The following is a 22,428-nucleotide window of genomic DNA, read 5'->3' on the forward strand; positions in this document are numbered from 1 at the left end:
GAAAATTGAAATGACTCAGTTATTTTGGGACATTTTTTTTTAGAAAATGGGTCAGATATTCCGGGACGGAGGGAGTATATATAATGAATTCATGAATCTCCTTCCTACTGACATTCACCATTCAAATCACACATGATTGCAATTTGAAGTAGCCACCAAAGTACATATTCACCTTACACTTATACGCTTAATTACTTGTGGAAAGATAAACACAATTGTCCACAACATAATTAATTATTCTAATGATTCATCATATTCTTGCAGTGTAATATACATCATACATGGTTCACATTTGTTTGAAAGCTCTAATACATTTGAATCACAATATTTTGTATAAAGATTATCAATCGTTCTTGGCAGGTAATGATGTTGGATCTTGTCATCCGATGTGAAAATAGGCTCCATTTCGTCAACTTAGACGGCATCAAAACTCTGTTACTGGATGAAAATATCGGGAGAATCCTTTTTCACATGAAAGAGTAGCTTTAAACAATTGACCTGTTATTTGGGAACTGTCCTTTCTCGTTGTGTCCAAAATTTTCTTTGGTTGGTTCTTTCTTTTTGCATTAGTTTGAGCTTCTTGTCATGTTGTTCAATTAGTATTTGCAACTTTCTTTGCGTCTAAAGGCGAAGAAAAAATAACAAATAAAAACAAGGTTGTAAGGATATACGACTTTGGACTGATTCATGATCTCAACAATAATAACTTATTCTGTATAATTTGTTTCCATCAAAGCATAATTGTATATTACCTCTAACTGTTGCGAAATACTTTTTCGAACCTCTAGATGCAACTGCCGTGATTCCTCAATTTGCTTAAGGCTGCTAGGAAATAGGAAAACAAAGTGTATAAATTTAAAAAACCAGTAATCAGAAGAGAAAAAAAAAAAAACTTGCAATTACTACATAAAGAATCAATAAGTATCATTCGTAACACTAAAATATTTACATTTTGAGTTGAAGATCTGCGACTCTATCTGTTCTATGTCCTTCCTCAGGTCTTTCTGAAAGATAAAGATAAACGTGTCACAATATACGCATAGCCTCCTTAATAAGTAAGCAGTGTTGTAATAGAATGCAATGAAAAAATTAATTTACCCTGCAAAGCTTTATGCATGCGTATTGTAGATCGACATTTCTGCACGGCAATCATATAAGAACAATGTTAGAGTCAATTACCGGCAAATGAGGCTTCACAGAACAACATTTACAAATTATTGAAATTGTTGAATGGAAATAGTTTTACCTGCAAATGGCTTTTAACATGAGAAATGGATAGCAAATTTGATTTCATCATATCTAGTATAGCCTTAGGCTTTGCCTCTGCAATTATAATCAGTGAATTAATTGAATTTGCTTATGTGTAACTAATGCTATTACTTAGTTAATTACTTACTTTCTGGACCACCAAGGTGATCAACGATTATCATGAATGATTCATGCAGATCCTCTGTCCATCTTACTCTTCTTTTACATGTTGGAGCTTTCCTAGAAGCAGAATTGTTAGAAGTGGCACACATTCCATAAAGTTGAGGAGTCTGCTTTTGTGACTTTGTAGATGAGCCTGACTATAGTAAGTCATGGATTATAGCTTATTAGAAAGGAAAATAAACAAATAAAAAGGCATAGATTACAATATCCTAATTGACGAGTTGGAGAAATTGTTAGGTTAACACTTAGCACTTAACCCGAATAAATAGATTACTAGTAAACTACTCTTGTTTTTGCACATGCGTGACTTTAGGCAAAATACATCGTGCGGCCCTTTAATCGACGTAATAGCGCTTTAGTAGTCCTTTAAAAAAAAATTCCCAACTATAAGTCCCATAACTTGGACACCATTGATTTTCTTTTTAGTTTTCCATCCAACTCCGTTAAAAGAATGTTTATGTGACCACTTTAATCAATTTTATTAGAAAAACACGTTAGATTGGACCCTTACCCTCCGCAATTCATTATTGTCCCTTTCACAAAACCCTAAATTTCATAATTAGATTCATTGCATATATGGAAGAAAAATCAAAACATTAATTTCAATCTCATATTATATCACCTTCTTATTCCCCATATCACAATCAGCCCAACACAATTCACCATTCACAAATAGATGAAACCATTAAAAAAAAAAATCCATGAAATACTTAAAAGGACTAATATCTATTATCTAATACTATAATTAAACAGGTTATGAATGCACAAAGAATACTGTAACTTTTTTTGGACAGCACTAATCTCTAATATAATTAAACAAGTTAAAGCACAACATGATATATCATTTCATATATAATTCAGATGGAATAAAAAATTACAAGCTACATACAAAGAAAGAAAGAAAGAAAGAATTACCTTAGTTCTCTGAAAAGAAATTTCAAGGGGCTTCTCATCAATGGAAGCATCATTCCTAAACAATTCATCATGTTTTTTCGGAAAGTGGTCATAAAATGACATATTTCCAGACTGAAAATTACTATATTCTTCTTCAGAAGAATTATGACTATCTGCACTGTTAGACAACAAAGATTCATCAACAGAGTACAAGGAGTTTGTGAACTGAGAGGTTGTAAAATTCTCTCCTCCATAGGCTTGACAATTCAGCATTGGAGGGTCTGTTATCTTTGGAAACTGATCAAAACACCAACCAGAAACTTCAATCTCATCCTCATCATAATATTCTTCACCTTGAAAACTAACATTACTTTTGATTTTGGCTACACTCACTGCACCAAAACCATCATGAGATGTTTGACCTTGAAAATTTGTAGTGACAATGTTGTTGCAGGGTGACTTGATTGGCTCATAACTCATGTGTTCTGATCCAACAATTTGGTCTGACCCAACAACCTTAACTAGGTTGTTAATTCCTATGTAGGATTCCCATTGAGTTCCATACATCTTTGACCAATGTTGGTACATGGTTGGTTCTCTTAGCTTAAAATTTTGTGATGTTCATTACTTCATTAACATACCAAACCCATATGTTTAAGGAAAATAAAAAACCTAAAAGGTATTTTTAAGTATACAAAACATCAAAGAGAGAGAGGGTGATGAATAGTAAGGAAAAGTTAAAAATGTATATAGACATAATGTTGTCATTGTACAAAGGGAATTTATGAATGAATGAGGACAGGATTTTTGTTGAAGTGCATTTTGACTCATGAAACATATATACTACTAGTATGCATCGTAGCTTCAGAGAGAAACTAACAGTCACACATGGACTTTAGTTAATAGAAGACAGCCATAAAATGTTAAATCTGTTGTGACTCAGCAGCAGTCAGCATAGCAATATGCAATAGTACTTTAGATTCATGGTAATTGATTCAAGATTCTATTAAGAGTAAATTAAATTTGAAGTTTGTAGGATAAAATACTTTATTAATTCCATCCTCCTAAGCCCACATCTTACTTTGCACTTGCTTTCACCCGAAAAGATAATGCACTATAGCAGTATATTTTTAATATATTTTAATTACATGATATGTTTTAATTATTTTTTAATATATTATACCAATCAAAATACAAATATTAAGCTAAAAATATTTAGTTCATTTGTCTCATAATAATGTCACATTAGAAAATATATTTGTTTCAAAAAGAATGTCACATTTAATTTTCAACGTAATTTTGATATACTTTTAGTTTGATAAATTAAACCATTCATCACAAAAATCGGTTTGAGAGTGAGAGGTGGTTGAAAACCGGTTCGAGTTAGTTTGAATTAAAATCCGGTTTTCAAGAGAATTTGTTGCAAAATCTAGTTTTCCTTTGAATTGGTTTTAAAGCCGTCTTCTTAGTTGGTTTGAAACAATTTTTCATTGATTTGTTTCAAAATTTGTTGTAAGTTATCATGGGTAATTGAGAGTGTTGGGTAGCTCAATTGGTTTGAGTGAATGTATAAAGAGTTTGAGATCATGAGTTTAAACTCGAACAAATGAGTAAATAAATATTAATCTAACAACTGACCACTAACATTTGTCATTCAAAAGAAGAAGTTATCTTGGATAACCATTTGACATGATGTTCTTTTCCTAAGGTTTTGTTTTACAAGGTAAAATTTCGAGCATATAGCAGATAACATACGACCAAATCTAACCCAATTGGTATCAATTTTTCTTACGAGTATACATAATTTTTTACTAGCTTATAACATTCGATGATAAACTATTTAAAGTAACTTTTGAACTTATAACTTATCATATTTCCTTTTCATTCTACTTTTATTATCTTAATTGAAAAAACTAAATGTGATGTAACCACCTCTTTGCAGCTTGAAGCCGCACATTCCAACCAGGATGAGACCAGTACACAACCTTTACTCATGATCATTTTGTCTTTTTTGCATGTACATCTGTTTCAATTAATTTGCTATCGACGGGAAAAATCAACATTCAACCATCCCTTTAAGAACCGATTTGGGACGGGACAGCCAATCTGTGAGAATGACAATCAATTTTCGTAATTCAGAACCGATTTGTTGCGTATGATTTTATCCATCACGTGACATAACATAACAACATCGACCTAATTGAGATACTTTGACAACTACAGAGACTAATTTAAAATATTAATAGAGTCGGAGACTAATATATGAGTGGCTTACAGAGGCATGAATCAATTTAGTGGTTTACTCAAATAGTTATTATTGTTAGAAGTTTGCATTTTGTTTAGCTATTTCGAGCAATTATTAGTGGTTTACTCAAATATTAGTATATTAATTCCTTCAACAATGCTTTTTGTAAGGGTCCTTAAAAAAAATGCTAGTATGATAATTGTGGAGTATCTTAGCATTTTCTCGACCAAAACACATAATTAACCTTTAGCTCTTAACGCCTTTCCCCTAAATAAAAAAACAAAACTCTTGCACCTTTAATATCTTAACTCAATCAAATGAGCAATCCATCACCTCACTTATCTATAAAATAATTTTTGATAACATATTGTTTTAAAATAAAATTGATATTTGTTAATAAACAAACAAAAAATAACTTCTGTTTCATAATAAAAAAAACCTATGTTTTTTTTTTTGAATCGGGTAAAAAAAAAAAAAAACCTATGTTGTTAAAAGATATTCAAAATTGATGTATAAATGATTGAATATCAAAATAATCTGGCAAAAGAGATAAAGCTAGTAAATTTTTTTAAGAGATAAAGCTAGTAATTTTTATTTTTTTTTGACAAAAGATAAAGCTGGTAAATATAGGACAGAATGGTTCAAGCTGCAACGTCTGGTAAATATAGGACAGAATGGTAACCCGCCAAAAAAAGGGGTGTGGGATAGAGCAGACCAACTAGTATGGCGGGTTGGTGGGGTACCTCTTCAAATTCTGTTGTTTTTAAAATAATTACTAAATTCACAAAAACAAATTAAAAAAAATTGTAAAATAAAATAAAATTAAAGATCATTTAAGAAAATCAAAATATAAATCTAACAAGTCCATAAAACTATAAAATAATCACTCAAACCTTCAAATATCCATGATTCATTAAACCAACAAGAAAACCATAAAACCATAACAAAACCTTCAGTTTAAATCCAACAACACAAACAAAACTTGGATTCAATGTTTAAATCCAACCAACAAAAAAAAAGTAAATTGTAAGCCATAAACAATAATTAATCTTAAATCCAAATTAACAAGATGGGGAGTACCTTGATGTGGTAACAAAAAAAATCTAAATTAACAATGATGTTTGATGCTTGGTTGGATGTTGATGACAAAGCCTTTTTTTCATTATCATCATCATACACAAGACAATTCAAGTAGAATATATAAATACACAACCATTTTTCATTTATAGAAAACAAAAAGATTATGTCAAGGTGCAATTTTACTCTAACTTGCATGAGGGTGTGATTTTAAATGCTTTCTTTGTTGTAACCAAAAAAAAAAAAAAAATGCTTTCTTTGTTCAGATTCACGCATCTAGTGCTCATAGCATTAAGGAAGTGTTGCGGCAACCCTATCCTTAACTGGGTCTAGTGTAATATTGATGGTATTAATAAGGGATGTTCAAGCCCTACAACTAGTGGAGGAACCGTTAGGGTTAAAAATGCTAATTACTTAGGTGGCTTTGCCGTCAATTTGCATATCACTACTATTGCTTTTCAGATTGAGCTTCATGAGATGATGAATGCTATTGAGATAACTTATAAGAAAAATAGGAGTAGGCTTTTGGTTAGAGACTGACTTTCAACTAATTCATATGGCTTTCAAAAATCCTAGTATTGTTCCGTAACCCCTTAAAAATAGATGGTTAAGGATACGTTTGCTTCAGATTTTTTCCAAAAAAAATATATTTTTTTCCTTAAAAATATCATTTTTTTTATTTTTAATTGTTTGTTTAGGATTTTTAGAAAAATCATTTTATCAAAAAAAATTATTTTGACCCTAAAATGAAAAGCTATTAGGATTAGTTTTTCTCAAAATCTATTTTTTTCATCGACAAGGAGAAAACACATATACATGTTAGAACTCATTTTTTTTAAAAATGGATTTTTGTGGATAGTAGACAAACACAAATAACTTCAGATTTTTTTAAAAAAATCTCAAAACAATCTCTAGATTCTTTTGACACAAAATCTATTTTTTTAAAGCTGAAACAAACACACCTTAAGTATGGAGTTAACAAAAAAACTTGCAATTTTTTAGCGGTTAGATGGGACGAGCCAAAAAGGTAAGTTAAATCGACCGACATGACAAACAACTCGTTTTATCATCTCTGATCCTTTTAAAAGAAAAAAAAAAGAAAGTTTTATACTATAAATCAAAACTTTTGTGAGTAATACAAATGAAATTAAATATCTTTTTTTCAAAAATAAGATATTTATGAGAGTACATATGGTTGTTTTCTTATTTGTTTTGTGAGTGTGGTTTTCAGAGTCTTTCAAATTGAACTTGATCTGATTGTCAATCCAATTGGTTGGACCAATCAACACAAACTGATCGTGATTACATTGCTTTGTCTTTTTCTCTTTTTGGTATAGGATTATCTTTTTGCATCTTTTGGATATTAAATGTGGTTATCTTACTTTTAACTAATAATTGTTGATCAGAAGGTGTTATAACCTTTCAAAAAAAAATATTGATTAGAAGGTTACAGATTGCAGTTTTTTGATGGTCACTGATTGTAGTTATTTACATAGTTATACACGTATTGGATATATAAAAACACAGCTATAAATTATTTTTGAAAAAACAAAACTGTAAATTATTACTATATAGTTTGTAATTAATTTTTTTCTTAATATTTATTTTGGGAACAATTCTTATCAGTTAAAAGCACATTTTTGTCTCTTGTCTTTGAAAAATCAAACAATAGAATAGAGCCACTTTCCAACTTTCTTTAAGCTGTCACGGTTATGGCTTTGGCATGCACGTCATTCTCATTTCATATTATACACTTTGAATTTCATTGACTATCCTTTACATTGTTATATGCTGACTCATTTCATATTTGCAAATTACGTTCCACACATTCGGCAAATAATATTTCTGAGATTCCAACATCGTTTCTTGTCTTAAAAAAAAACCATCGTTTCTTGTCAAAACAAAAAAAAGATTCCAATATTGTTTGAAATTAATTAATTAATTTCGGAACATTTGAGATTAGGTCTCTATATTCAATTCAATGTAATGAATATAGTCCACGTGTCTCCCAGCCAAAGTCGTCCCTCTCAACCAATTACTTTACCCTTAACAGAGAGGTTGCTCCAAAAAATACAGGGAGGTTGAGAGAAAGAATCTTGTCCAATCCATCACAAAATAATAAACAATATATAGAATTGTAAATTACCCTTTGGCTATTTATTTATGTTTCATTTGCTCAGCTAGATAACGGTTACCAATGGCTGTAGAAAGAGTGTAGATCCCAAATACAGTACATGTTTATAATATATGCAAGTAGCTCCAAAAAGAAATGCCAAGAAAGGACGGTCTTCAATATAGATTTTTTTTGGTTCAATTAGCATTGACTAAATATTCACCCTTAAGGTGAGTAAGTGGAAATTTTGAAGTTCGAACCCAATTTCTGCATATTGAGGTATTTTGTCCATTGAGTTATGTTCACATGGACATGTTATAATAGAATTAGAAAAATGCAGAAAGATTCCGGTCTATTCGATGAGTTTTATTTTAGCCCTCGATGGTTTAGCATAAGGGGTTGGTCTCTAACAACATAGAGAATCAATATTTGAATTTCAACTGAAAAATGTATCTACATTTGGTATCTGACAATGTCTCAAATAGGATTATCTCGTGTAAAGGAAATATACAAAAAAAAGAAGGTAAAGTTTATTGTTCAATATAATCTAGGAGACACAACATTACCAAAGGGTCCTATTGGCAGACCAATGATTTAATAGACAAAATCAATACCAAAACTATTGAAGAAAAGATATTCAATCTTTATATTGAGTCTGACTCATCTTTACAAAATCAATGTGTAAGGTGAAACAACAACAACAAATTCTTTGTAAGGTGAAAGATGCCACTATTGATAAATCTTTTCAACCTTTATCTTTATTCTATGCGAGATTGAATTTTTTTTTCCAATTCACTCTCTCAAGCCAACACTATGGTTTTGATGTGTAAATGCAATGGTGGATGACCTGAATCGATAAGCTCTGATATCATTGTAGATTTTTATATTTGGTCTAATTCATCCTTACAAAACTAATTTATTCATCCTTACAAAACTAACTTCTGAGGTGAGATGTGTCACTTAATAAACTTCGGACCTTATCTTTATCATATGTAGGACTTGAGGTTTATCCAATACATCATCTTACACGCAACACTATTGAGTTTGATAAGTAATGGATGACTTGAATCGATACGATCTTATACCATTAATTTGTTATATTGAACATAATTCATTCTTATAAACTAACTTCTTAAGATAAAAAATATTACTCTATAAACTCATTTAGGACTTTATCTCTATTCCACGTCTATCTTGCCATTTTCCAATAAGGAATTGCCCACGACAAAGTAATTTTGCATGTCAAAATAAAAATATATTTTCTCATATGTAATTATCTTTATGGTGCATATTGTAAGACATCCTCCACTTGGTCTGTCTTAATGCATCTCCTTCATACCTAGGACCAATCATTTAGAACATGACACGAACGACTCGATTTCATAAACTTGATAGATAGCTCAACAAATCTTGAATAAGCTTTAATACCATATATTAAGGTGACGTTTAGTATGGGAAATGACTCTTTTTTCCCATGATGGGAAAGTGTCCTTTATAGCCATAGATTTAATTGTATTTTAATTGGATGGCTGAGATGGAAGAAGTGGTAATTGTTGCAACTTGTTGTTGGTCACTGTGTAAGAAAAATTTCGGCCCCACCAATTAATTAATACTAATAATATAGCATTTGTTTTGTTTGTATGAATTAATGGGCCTTATTGTTTTTCTTTTGTTTTTTCTTCACGTGACTTTGTATCTCCCAGAACAACATTCAAGCTTCTTCATTCTTCCTTTCAGAAAAAAAAAAACTTCTTTTTTTTTGAAACTAGTTACAAACCCGTGCTTCGCACGGGGGTTAGCTACTTTTTTGACAAAATATTATATCGAATAGATAGATTGCGAAATGACAGATAGTTATAAACCATAACACAATATTTAGAGTACTCCTGCATCTGGGGTTAGAAAATGAAATGTTCAAAACGGCTTATCACGAGTAACAAATGAAAACGTCAAGGACTTTTTTGTAGAGAGATACAAAGCAAGTTGCAGCGAAGACAACAATTGAGAAGGCTAAACGTGCATTGGAAAAGTAGTGGCTTTCAACAACTCAATAACTGTAAAGTTAATTTAGTAGAATAATTGTGAACTGTGTACTTAATCTGATCCACCACCCCTGCACTATGCAGAGTCAATCTAACCTCGTGGGTACCCACTATACGGGTACTCGTGGGTATTCAGGTATCCATGGGTACCCATGGAGTTTTGAATTTGTTTATTTTTTGGTACAAATAAAAACTTTTTTTAATTACCAAAAAACCTCAACTTTTAAACATCCATATATAATCCGTTCAAAATTTCATAAATCATACATAATCCATAGGAAATTCATGATTCTTAGATAATTTATATGTTTTATGATGTGAATGAAGTGGAAACGGTCAACCTAATAAGATGAATTAAAAAAATTTAAAATAAAAATAAGTTATTATTGAGGATTTTTAGATGGGCGGTAAAATTTCCTTCAATAAGGTAACAACTTTTAGTACAAAGGAATAATCCACTTAGCCAATGAAGGAAACAATTTACACCCAAATCATGGATTAACATGAAAAGATTCATAAGAATGTCACTTAATGATAGACGGCACAAAACACAAGATGATTACAAACAATCACAGATAAGAGCCTTAGGTCCTTGTCTTGAAAGGAATGGCTCAAATGACAGCAAGCTATTATGTGTCTTTTTTTTGTATACTCAAATGATTATCCCTCCTATCCATAATTTTATCAGTAATGTAGAGAAATGACGAAATGATGATTTTACATGAAGCAACTGATTAGATTAGTTTATTTAGACTCCAATAATTTCACAACAAAAAGAATGTTAAAACTTATTTTTAGACGTATTGAAGATTCATTTTGGACAATGATTCTTTAATTATTGAATTAAAAGAGACTTGAGTGAGAGAAAGAGTTCTCGTGGATTCTACATGGAAATGAAGAAGAAAAAATATTTGTTGGACAATGTCACTGTCGATAACTTGTTAACATTCATACCTTTTTTTAGACAAATTTAACACGTACATTTGTTGTAAAATAAAATAAAAATAAAACAGAATAAAAGAAAGAACAAAATATTAAATGGAATAATTCAACAGATCTAAATACTATCTATTAATGTTGCTCTAAAAAAAAGGACTATCTATTAATGTTGATTTACAAATATATCATCATGTCTAATTAAGAACTTAAGTCTATGGCACATAAAGTGAAGAAATCTCTTTTTATATCTAGCTTTTGGAAAGTGATTTCCTTCACCCTGCTTACTTTAAGCTGGTCAAGTATCTCGACCTCCTCTTCAGTCTTCAAAACATTATAATAAAAAATAATCACCTCGCGTACCTTTTGGAACCCAAACCTTTAAAGCTCAGAAGCTCTTTCAGTACCTGCATAATCAGAGCATGAGCAAGGTCGCCAGGAGTAGTGACTTCATCGACATAAGCTGAGATATTGCAGGTAACATTGTTAAACAGATTCCTTTCCAAGGGAGGAGTATCCATTAGATTCCACATATCAATTAACTTAGAAGCTAATTCTTTGAGCTGCACATGTTGAAGAAAAAATATTATACCATTAGACTAAAAGCCAATCAGAAATGAATTCAAAATATTTGAGGTAAATTCACTTCCTAGTGTTATAAACATGAATATGTTGAGACAAAACCACAGAATGCAAAAAATTAGAAATAATTGAAAGCTTGCAGTTAACAACCTTGTGAAGTCTCTGCTTTTTAATGTCTTTCAGCATCAAGACTGTGTTAGCAAGCCTAGCAGTCGAACCATTCCAGCGTGGATGAATCTCAGCTATAGTACTGGAGGAGTCCATACCAAGAACAACACATATATCATGCACAACGTCCAACATATCTTCTCGGCTATGACACAAATGCAGTTTAATAGCAACTTACAAATTTGAGGTAAGTAACCATTGTTGCTAGTACTTCTTGCATAAGATGCAACAGTTCTAATTAAAGCTTGTACTTGACCTTCCATCCCCTATTCATGTGAATTGGATGCAACAATACCTCTCCTAAATAAGATGCAACAGTTCTAATTAAAGCTTGTACTTGACCTTCCATCCCCTATTCATGTGAATTGGATGCGACAATACCTCTCCTAAACAACATTCAACACATACAAATCAGGACATATGAGGTTTAGATAAATTAACTCATCAAAATTTAACAGACTCAAATCAATTCAAGTTAATATCCTTCAAAAACAACTTACCAAATGAGTACCAATCTGAATTTCTCCATAAAAAACCTGCAGAATCGTAAAAAAAAAAAGGATATATATACAATGTGATAAAAAAAATCAGCCATCAACAGACTTATATAGGAAAGACAAAAACACAACAAATAAATGGAAGAAAAGCACCAAGACTGATTCAATTTCTCAAAGTGGACAACAATCATTCATTATAAGAACCAAAATCAGTACTCAAAGTGGACTAAATACTCCTAATCAGCATCAATAATTATCATATTACAGAAGAGAACTCACCCGTTGCAAATTTCTTGACCATGCACAATGATGAAGTTTATTTCTTTTACTCCTTTGCTTCAATTGATATCACCCAAAGGTTATGTAACAATGAAATGAGATATAGTTAGGCGCATTTTGAGGAAGCAAAATCGCTACTGCAGCAAGTTGTTAAAAAAAATGTCAAACTTTGAAGATTGATTACGTGCAAATATCGCTTAGTGTAGGTATTACTTGTCAATCACGGAATGAAGTTAAGATTAAAAAACATAAAAAACAATCACATTATTCTGGTTAAAAATCATAAGGTTGTCACATTATAAGGCCTCACTACACTATTTACTTGGAAAAAAAAATTCGACAACTTTGTAATATGACCTCACTACACTATTTAATTTGCTAAACATTGTTAAGAACAAAACAGAAAATTCAAAATGATATGCCAAATTACTTCTTTGATTTGAGGTGCTCTAGGTGGATGAATGTGAATATTGAACTTCTTTAGAATAGCAAAATCAGTCATGGAGGAGTTTGAAGTAGCCTGAGAAGTGTTACCAGAAAGTGCTACATTAGATGAGATTAGGGAAATGGCAGTTTTTCAATGGATGTATGTACCTTTGAATCTTGCAGAATTCCTAGCATACCATATTGTAGCCAACATATTGACAATGGCTGCTTTGATAGCAATCTTGCATTGAGGACTCCATCTCGTGTCACAAATCTGCAAAACGTCCTTTATGCTATTGAAATGCAGGTTGAGATTGAGAGTAGCAAAAAGCCAGTTCCATATTCTGATAACATAAGTACAGTCAAAGAACAAATGAAAGGTTGTTACAGTATGCTTCAAATAAAGATTACAGATGGAAGGAATATTACAACCTCTCTCCATTAGTTTCTCATTTGTAGGCATTTTATCATGCATCACTCTCCAAGCAATCAAAAATCTAGATGGAGGTATATCAATAATCCATATGGTCTTAGCCCAATGCAATTTCTGAGAATGATTATCTTTGAAAAGATAGGCATCTTTGAGGGAAAGGTCACCAGATGGAGTATTCATCTAAATGAGCTTATCTGGACTGGTTTCTGCAGGAATAACCATTGAATTTACCAGTTGAGATAGATTAGGAATGTTAAGCGAATAAATTAGAAGCATATGACATAACTGTATAATAAGATGCAACGTATGGATAAAAATAGCATGGCATATAATAGTTGTATTTTCAATATTAATTATCTCACTCTTCATCTCAAATAGAGACCGAAATAACAATATTTATCTCAAATAGAGACAGAAAATCTGCACAAAGAAGACTACATAGCTTCAAATCAATTGATGCACAACTTAATCACAACCTTTCATCAATTTATAAAGAAAAAATAGAAACTAAAATCAGGAATTTTCAAAGTCACAACCTGTCAGGCCTGAAATTATCTTAAAATATGTAAGAACATGTTGAGTTAAAAGGATAATAGAAGCTAGCTTAGCAACACTGAAATTGATCACCACTATTGGTGACAAAGGATGTCCAAGAGAGAACAATCACATTCAAAACAACATTTCATATTCCCTCCAAACAAAGGTTAGTTTCAAGGCGGCTGCCTAGCACTTCCACCTTATTTCATCTTCAATTGATCCACCAAGGTTGAAAACACTCATATTTAAGTATGATTTCTGCAAAATAGTCCAGAAAATTTTTCCATGCTAGAGGAGACAAAATGTGAGAGTTTAGGATCTTAAAATTATAAGTTATCTAGCATCATGGCCTACGGTTTTGTTAACTAATCATCCATATACTTGTATAATGACCTAAACCACTTGTCACCTTTAAAGTGACTCATTTTTTAGACTTATTATCAGAGCATAAATAGCTTTGTTAATATGCTTTTTTACTGCAAAAAGTGATAAAAGGTCATTTATTTACCTGCATTGTGATCCCTCTTTTTCATGCTGGCCTGAAAATTTAAGGCACTAAAATATATAATTTTGATAAAGTTGTATAGTCCATCACCAAGGATTAATGCAATGGAAATAAAAACCTGCATCATGAAAATAAAGAAAAGTTAAGACTTAAAATGGAAGAGAAAAAACACAACTCAAATCAAAGAAGTTCTAATAGAGTGTTCTTAAGTTTTTGTTTATTCAAAGACCTTATAACCATTAAGACTCTTCATGATGTTTCTTTGTCTCTGCAACATAACATACACATTGATGAGAAGATAGACATAAACTTGGAAAAACAGCTTCTTAAGCCGATTCATATAGCTCAAGTTTTGGATTACCTAAAGTCAACCATGTACCTTAAAATTTTGTGACAGAACAGCTGTGTTTAAATAGCAACTGGGACATATAGGCAAATTATAAAATTATGAAATTAAACATGAAGAAACTACTGTATGTCCTCTTTCAAACGCAACTTGTCCCACTCGAAAAGGAGTTTCCAAGCTTAAGATATTAACTTTCTAAGCTGACTGACGCAACATAACTTGTAAAATCGAACAGCTCAATTCATAAAATCACTATAAATCACATAACCAATATAAAAATATAAGACTTGACAGTATTAAAGTAGTAAAAGTAAGCTTTCCAATCTAATTGGTTTCGCAACCACCAGATTCATATTTATACAGGCATATATCAACTGTGTGTACAATTATAGGACATAACAAATTTTAGAGAATAGAGATACATTTGAACTTATACTCTTTGAAAAATGAAAGCATGAATTATATCACAGGTATGTTACAATCATAATTTGCACTTTTATATTATATAGTACTAATCATAATTAAGCATGCTCAACTGTTTTGCATACAAACAAAACATCATCAATTTTATCACAATCATAATTAAGCATGCTCAATAATCAAACCCTTTAAGAAAAAACAAATGCCAAATGTGTAAATGTGTAAATAATAGTAAACCTCATGTGTAAATGTTCTGACAGGTATGCCAAATGCCCTAGCCAATCCAAAATCTGCAAGCCTTACTGAATTAGTGCGGCGAACTATCAACAAATTTTGTGGTTTCAAACCTACTCAAAATCAAAGATGCCAAACAGGGACATACCTGCATTAATTGGCCATTTTTACCACCAATGGTTGTGACAATTATATGTCTGATTTCGGTACCATTTCCATCTACAATGCTAGCGGCTTTCATTTCCTGCATATAGATTTAGATTAGCAATTTTGACATAAATAGACTGCAAATTTATTCAACCAAAATGCTTATTCAAGATCAAAAACAAAAATTGCAGAAACAGTTTTATTGCAAAATACCTCAAACGCTTCAGTTTTTGACCTGCAAGCAAATGAAACCCATTTTTCAATTACTATATGAAACCCAGAAAACCTAAATTTGTGCATATAAACTAACCTTTCAATTTTGGAGTCTCAATTAGATCTAATAGCTATGTAATCACTTAATTAGGGTTATAGAAATGGGGAATTAGGGATTGAAAGAGAAGAAGAATGATACCTGGTCGGAGGGAAAGACTTATACATGCATGGCTTTAGATTGGAGACAATCGTCTCTCTCTTACTCTTCCTCACCGGCGCCGTCGTTTTTCGCCGCAGCTGTGACGGAGGAGAATGGATTCTCCTCCCGTTCCCCCTTCTTTCTCTTCTCCCGTTCCTGTTACCGTCTCTCTCTGACTCTTCCTCACCGGCGCCACAGTTGTGACGGAGGAGAATCGATTCTCCTCCCTTTCCCTTTCCTGTTCCCGTTCCCCCTTCTTTCTCTTCTCCCGTTCTGTTTCCCTCTCCCCCCCCTTTTTTTTTTTTTTCTTCTCACATATATATAGGTAAGGGGAGTTCAATTTACCGATTTACCAAAATGCCCCTCAGAAGGGCAAAATGGTAAAACGCACGGACTACTATTTTCATATTTAGTTTAGTAGATATAAAAAAAAAACTTCTTCATTCTCAAATAATTATTCGATTCCTTCTTTCATAATTTCATCAGAATCCCTTCTGCACATTGTAATCCATAATAAATCAACATATTGCTTTGTTCATGATTTTTGCACAAATAATTAACATAATATTCCTGGAAATTGTACTACTACATCTCACAAATTAAACTTTATCTATCAACTGCACCAACAACTTGAGCTTTAATGGAGATAGATGTATCTCAGCTTATACCCAAAACAACCCATTTGATGTTAAACAAATATGTAAAACACTAAGACTGATTCAACAATTCAAGCTAAATTATTTCAGTCTCTGATTAACAATTTTCTAACTAGAGCAAACATAACACAAAAAAATGGTGAAAAATTATTTCTTTATAATTTCAAGCGATTTTTTTTTATTTTTAAAATGGTTAAAAATTATTTCTCTGATAAACAACTATTTCAATCGAAAAAATGCTGAAAAACTCCTTTGCTTGAAATTGCTTCACTTCACTGTACGTAGAATGAATGGATCTTTCAACCTTCAAGATTTTTTTAAAAGTGGATGGATCTTTCTTTATAAACTAATCCCAATTGAAAATAAAACCCAATTCATATGCAAAAGAGGTGACAGATCCATGTATAAATTATCCCCAATTTTTTTGAAATTTCAATCAGAATCGACATATATTCTGTTTTAAATGCTAAATCGTTTAAGATTAGGAGTGATTGAGGAAAGGTTTTTGATGAAAAGTGTCTCAGCAATGAAGAAGAAGAGAAGATAGATTAACTGTGAAGAAGAAGCATCGTATTTTGAGAAGCATAGTATTTGAGAACCATCGTAATTTTGGATGTAGAAGAATAAAATGATGTTAAAAAAACAATATGATTTTCTGGTTGACAATAGTAATTGAGGGGAGTGGTGGAGAAAGAAGAAACAATATTAAAAAATTGATTTTACATTTTTTGTTTTTTTTTTAAGTGCAGGTAACCAACCTACAGGTGGCAGGGAAAAGGACACTTTCCCATGGTGGGAAAAAAGAGTCCATTCCCAGGTTAAACGTCACCCCATATTAAAGTTGAGTTAAGTCTAACTCAACTTTACAAAACCAATTTGTACAGTGAGTATTGCATCCACTTGTAAACATATTATCATGCCACATGTCATTTAAAGTGAGACTCTTAATAATAGACTTCTACAACGTAGAGAACCAATATTCGAATTCTGACCTATAGATGTATCGACATTGTGTCTGACATACCTTGAATAGTGGAGAGAACCTATGAAAAAATAAAAATAAATTATTCATTTCAAAGTATTGAATTTGTACCTATTGGGTCTCCGATGTCAGTTTTTGTTAAACTAATTTTTTTTTGTGTGCAACTAAAAAGATTAATAATTAGAAGTAACTATATTTCCATTAAGGGGGTTAACTTCTCCCGAAAGATTTGTCTCCATAAACTAGATTAGTAAATTTAACCTCCGATCAAATAAACGGTTGTTTTTATAATGACTATTTTTAGAATGTCATTTTGGTGATGGTGACTATATGCAATCATAATGAATTAAATAATTATGTCAGTAAGCTTGACCTAGTGCAGATTTAATATATATTTTCTCTCAATAATGCGAGTGTACTTTACTGTAGTATAACTGTACAATGCTTCTGGTTTCTATAGAATATTACACAAGCAACAACACTAGAATATGTACTAATTTACTGAGTTTATATTTGTAGGATCAATAGTACTTTTATTCCCATAACAAAATTGCATAGTGTGATTTATCTGTTGCTTACTAGGAGTAAGCTTCAGAGAAACAATGGTTTTATACATAACTATCAAATTATGTGTTCAGCCCCTTCAGAAATAGAAACCTCAACATCTTTAGCAATATTTTTTGTATCATCATTGATTGTATTTGGAGTATTGAAGAAGTTATTACATGTCTTCTGCTGCTGATCAAACATTTTTTTCAGCTGTCTGCCTTGTTCCTCAAGTCGCAATTGTAACGTTCTTTGAATCTAGACCAAGAAAGAATATGATTAGAAAAGTATTAGATAAAAGTAAGTTCCCATATAAAATAAAAAAATAAGGTCTGAAATGAGTTTATAACGGGTGACGATCCTTACGTTACAAACTGTTTTTTAATGATGATTTAGGTTCAATATAAAAATTCAAAATAGTATCAGAGTTCAACAAAGTTCCTAAAGAAAATGAATGGCAAGGATATACCTCTAGTTGTTCATGAAGACGCCTTTGTGCATCTAATTGAAGTTGAAGTGCTTCCTTGATTTGAAAGCCACTGCAAATCAAGAGTAGTGTAAATTTAGTAGATTCATAGAGTCATATGAAATTAATCAAGCAACTTGGTGGAAGTACTAATGTCACAAGAGTACAAAAGTAGTTTAGGTAAAAGAAAAAATAGCATTACGTTTTAACACCAACATGCTGCACATCATCTATATGGATTCTTTTGTCAGATTTCCCTGAAATTGGACACATTAGTTTGTTCAATATTAGGAGTCAATATGAAAGAAAATAAGCACATTTGGGACAATAATTTATGAATAATTGAAGTTCAAACCACTAGGCAATCATATCCTAAAGGAGATAATTTAACCATAAGAAGTATTGTGTTACGGAATAGAAATATTTGTCATTTAGTAGTTCAATCTTCTACCATTCTAGTGGATATAAATACATTTATTGTGCATTGCAATTTCTTATATTTGAAGCCTATTTAACCAGACTGACATTATTCACTATGAACAATTTGCATTAGTTCATTTGAGTCATATATCAATAATCAATGAAAAAAAAACACTACAATGATGCTAAAGAAAAAGAAATTACCTTGAGCTGACTCTGGCATGAATTTTGCAGTTCTATATTTCTGCAAATGACTTTTCACATGAAATATGGTCAAGCCTTCAGAGTCCATCATCTTCAATATAGCTTTTGGTGTTGCCTCTATAAGCAAGAAAACAATAGAAAAGAATATCAGATATTAACATTTGTTTTTTCAATTGACAAATTTTGAAAGCTATACTTACTATCAGCACCCCCAAGGCGATTCACACACTCAACAAACTTCTCATGAAGATCCTTAGTCCATCTAATTCTTGTTTTACTTGAGACTACATTCCCACTAGAAGAAGTGCTTCCAAGAGAAGTTGATAAACTTCCTGCTGAAATTGTTGGAGACAACTTCTCATGCTGAGAAGAGAAGTTCAGTTGCTCAACAGATAAATGATAAGATCCACGAGCAACCTGCAAACGGATGCTATAATTAGACATGTGATTCATTGATGTATGCCTAATGTGATACGATGATTTATGTTAGATGTTATTGATGCTCAATAATTGAACACAAAAAAGTATAAAGCGTAACTAATATATATATTCTTTCGACGATTTCTTCCCCGTGAGATGCAAGGATTCTCATCTCAATATAGTATAAATATGTTATGACACGGATCCTCTTCGGTCTCTCCACCACCTCCAGTAGTATCTTGATCGTTGGATTAATTCAACGACCAAGCTCTGCTGGAGAGGTAGAAGAGGCCGCAGAAGAATCATTTTGCAAAATCACTTACCATATAGTCATGATTTCCATTATTACAAAATGATGAGCTGTTGCTAAATGAGGCAAGACCATCAAAGAACAACTTTTGCTGTTCAATTGGAAAAGGCTTGCTCCCAGGAAAATTCCCACATGAAAATTTATTCAAGTTTTCTGGGAATCTAAGGTGTTGATTACCATTCAATTGAGATTTCACCAATGCTTGCAAAGTGTTAGACAGTTCGAAGTTGGGGTCATGTTGGTTTGATGCATCCAATACATGATTGTTTTCCCTTAGAGATTGACACAAAGGGAATTCCAAATCATTAACCTTATATGATTGAGAACTCAAAGATTGATTATTATCAACGTGGTGATCAAATTCTGCAAATCCCATGCAGTTTTCTGTTGCATAAAAAGCAGAAGCTGGTGACTCGAAACGGCTCATAATAGTGTTTGTATTACATGATTTTGGTGATTCTCCTTCTTCAACTATGGATAGTTGTTGTTGATTGCATGTTCCTATATTCCAAATTTGATTCATATCAAAAAATTCACATGAACTATTGCAAAACTTAAAATTCACCAAAATTTGGCAAAGATTTTGAGTTGTACTAATAGATATATGGAAAATAGTTCATTGAAAACTGAGAATAAAATGGAAGAGTAAGGTAAGAAGAAGATTGAAATGGTGATACTAATAATGCTAATTTGAGACTATATATGGTATATATTTGTCTCATATATTCCCATATAAAGGCTTCAAGAATAAGATATGAATCTATTTTTCTAAATGAGGTAATGCAGGGTCAACAGCAAATTATTCTTGAATTAAAGATAAGAATGGACAATAATCAAATTGACATAAACAAAGTACTGGTACATAGAAACAAACAAAATTTTTGGTCTAATGTTGTCATCATGTGAAATTGAACCAAGTGAAAAAGAATCTGGAGATAAAAAATGAGGAAAACTTAGGTCCATTTTGTTATAGAAAATATTTTATTTTTCTTCATTTTTACTTCTTGTTTTGTTTTTAAAAATAATAATTTATTCAAGGGCAAGCTGGCCTATAAAAACTAATCTTCAAAAGGTTAAAATAATAAGTCAGAGGGCACAACTACATACTAATATTTTTGGCCCTTACATCAATTATTTAAGATTAGGGTCACACTCAAGAGAGGTTAAAAAGTATTTCCAGACTATTACTATGTATATAAACTAATATTAATCTCTCAATTGCCTGTCAGCAGAGAGCATAAATACTTTAAAGTAAAGTTGGAAAACAAAGACGATCTTATCTTAAATTTTTTATTTATTTTTTGAATAAAAAATGCTATAAACACTCTATTTAACACTTTATCTGACACTCGTTTTTCTATTGGCTGAAACTCATGTGAATCTCTCCAATTTATGTTGGATCCATTTTCAAATCGTGATATCCACATTAATTTCACCTAATAAGAGAATTTCACCTAATAAGAGAGTGGGTGTTAGAGAGACTATTATAAAGAGAGTGTTCATATATCTTCTCTTTTTGAATAAATCTTATCTTAAATTTCTAAAACACTCATTATTTAAACTAAAAATATAATGCTAAAATTGCCATAAAATTGGAATTGAGAGATTTTTTTAATTATATTAAAATTGGGTAATATTGTTGATATGAAGTGGATCTAGATTGACCGTCGGAGTTGTTGTATCTGCAAACACTTTAACGCTGAGGTAATTTTGTGACCAAGGCACGTGTGAAATTTTTGGATAAAAGAGTTACTATCTTTCTCATGTGCATACACCCATTTATAGGTAGAATTTCAAAAGGATGGAGTGAAAATCTGTTGAGTTCGTTAAAGGATATCTGATGTGATTTTCGAATCGCCTTCTAATCTTGATCAAGTGATTGTATGATAGACAATTTTTGCTATGATGTGTTGTCAGTGTAACTCCGTATCATCTACCTCTATGATCGGATTCATTCGTATAATGGGTCTTAGCCGTGTCCGAAACAATTGTTATGACATTGTGAGCATATGTAGTGTAGTAATTAAATATTATTAAGATTCTGGCATAAATTCAGACACAATAGGTCTGCAAAAATTTTCATAAAAGAATCAAGATAAAATAACTTTAACCACGCACCTTAAGATAATTATATACAGACAATCGAATCTTTCCGAAAAAGAAAATATAATATAGATTAAAAATTTCTGTTCCGTTGCTTGCCACTGCGACTTGCAATATGGGGGGTCAGAAAAAATTACTAGAAAATTGCATAGTATATATTTATCCTAAAAGTAGAATGTAACTTTAACAACAAGATTCTCAGAATAGTAATAAAAGGTTAAAAAAAGATAAACGCATATTGAGCGCATTCATCATGTGCAATATCAGTTCCGTGTTGCCATTGATTTTTCTTCATTCGTGTTTGTTACCACTCTTATTTTTTATCCACATTGATAATAGATAATTATTCTTTCTCAAGATGGTTAATACATGTGCTTCTTGTTGCCATTTCTTTTCTTGGTGGGACATGGCTTCACTTTCTTTTTAACTTAACATTTGTTACTTACTCAAAGAGGGTAAGACACATTCAGCAACAACAATTTACACGGAAGACAGAGTTATAGACAACTTTTACGATGTTACACAAAGCAATCAAACACCCTTGTGAAACTTTACAAGCTGTCCTGCCGTATAAGGTTGAACATGTGTTTACAAAAA

The 22,428-nt window shown here is 31.5% G+C and overlaps 3 protein-coding genes across 4 annotated transcripts; all 3 read right to left on the minus strand.

Moving 5' to 3' along the window:
• Positions 1 to 215: 215 nt before the first annotated feature.
• Positions 216 to 3,025, minus strand: LOC146909908 (uncharacterized). Of its 2 annotated transcripts, none has more exons than XM_085727120.1 (7): positions 2,347 to 3,025; positions 1,397 to 1,568; positions 1,247 to 1,323; positions 1,099 to 1,138; positions 950 to 1,004; positions 753 to 825; positions 216 to 621 (listed from the first exon to the last, which is right to left on the minus strand). In XM_085727120.1, exons 1-7 carry the CDS (start codon positions 2,911 to 2,913, stop codon positions 502 to 504), a joined length of 1,104 nt encoding a protein of 367 aa, XP_085583246.1. In that variant the 5' UTR covers positions 2,914 to 3,025; the 3' UTR covers positions 216 to 501. The 2 variants fall into 2 exon arrangements, with proteins under 2 accessions (XP_085583246.1, XP_085583247.1); XM_085727121.1 differs by having other exon boundaries at positions 753 to 822; positions 2,347 to 3,024.
• Positions 3,026 to 10,817: 7,792 nt separating this feature from the next.
• LOC146909909 (putative metal-nicotianamine transporter YSL4) lies at positions 10,818 to 16,011 on the minus strand. Its single transcript, XM_085724082.1, has 11 exons — positions 15,725 to 16,011; positions 15,526 to 15,547; positions 15,314 to 15,409; positions 14,395 to 14,433; positions 14,169 to 14,283; positions 13,123 to 13,329; positions 12,859 to 13,034; positions 12,265 to 12,321; positions 11,989 to 12,024; positions 11,471 to 11,874; positions 10,818 to 11,301 (listed from the first exon to the last, which is right to left on the minus strand). Exons 1-6 carry the CDS (start codon positions 15,748 to 15,750, stop codon positions 13,304 to 13,306), a joined length of 324 nt encoding a protein of 107 aa, XP_085580208.1. The 5' UTR covers positions 15,751 to 16,011; the 3' UTR covers positions 10,818 to 11,301; positions 11,471 to 11,874; positions 11,989 to 12,024; positions 12,265 to 12,321; positions 12,859 to 13,034; positions 13,123 to 13,303.
• Positions 16,012 to 17,716: 1,705 nt separating this feature from the next.
• LOC146909910 (myb family transcription factor PHL5-like) lies at positions 17,717 to 20,808 on the minus strand. The gene is made up of 6 exons (XM_085726566.1): positions 19,742 to 20,808; positions 19,199 to 19,415; positions 18,999 to 19,115; positions 18,577 to 18,631; positions 18,378 to 18,447; positions 17,717 to 18,166 (listed from the first exon to the last, which is right to left on the minus strand). The coding sequence occupies exons 1-6, from the start codon at positions 20,249 to 20,251 to the stop codon at positions 17,984 to 17,986; spliced, it is 1,152 nt and encodes a 383-aa protein (XP_085582692.1). The 5' UTR covers positions 20,252 to 20,808; the 3' UTR covers positions 17,717 to 17,983.
• Positions 20,809 to 22,428: the final 1,620 nt, after the last annotated feature.

This window comes from Medicago sativa, chromosome 7, assembly GCF_051527215.1.
Source record: "Medicago sativa cultivar Bolivia chromosome 7, Bolivia_mono, whole genome shotgun sequence".
Classification (NCBI taxonomy): Eukaryota; Viridiplantae; Streptophyta; class Magnoliopsida; order Fabales; family Fabaceae; genus Medicago; species Medicago sativa.

Bases quoted from the DNA above. Each gene is read 5' to 3' on its own strand.
- LOC146909909 (XM_085724082.1), bottom strand. From the start codon at position 15,750: ATGTATAAGTCTTTCCCTCCGACCAG. The intron at 14,284-14,394 runs GTCTTTGAATAA...TTCATGATGCAG, and splicing joins AGAGTCTTAATGGTTATAAG to GTTTTTATTTCCATTGCATT. The intron at 13,330-14,168 runs GTAAATAAATGA...TTATTCCTGCAG, and splicing joins AAAGAGGGATCACAATGCAG to AAACCAGTCCAGATAAGCTC.
- LOC146909908 (XM_085727120.1), bottom strand. From the start codon at position 2,913: ATGTACCAACATTGGTCAAAGATGTATGGAACTCAATGGGAATCCTAC. The intron at 1,139-1,246 runs GTAAAACTATTT...ATTGCCGTGCAG, and splicing joins ATGTTAAAAGCCATTTGCAG to AAATGTCGATCTACAATACG. The intron at 622-752 runs GTAATATACAAT...CTTCGCCTTTAG, and splicing joins GTATTTCGCAACAGTTAGAG to ACGCAAAGAAAGTTGCAAAT.
- LOC146909910 (XM_085726566.1), bottom strand. From the start codon at position 20,251: ATGAATCAAATTTGGAATATAGGAACATGCAATCAACAACAACTATCC. The intron at 19,416-19,741 runs GTAAGTGATTTT...ATCCGTTTGCAG, and splicing joins ATGGAAATCATGACTATATG to GTTGCTCGTGGATCTTATCA. The intron at 18,632-18,998 runs GTAATTTCTTTT...GTCCAATTTCAG, and splicing joins CATGCCAGAGTCAGCTCAAG to GGAAATCTGACAAAAGAATC.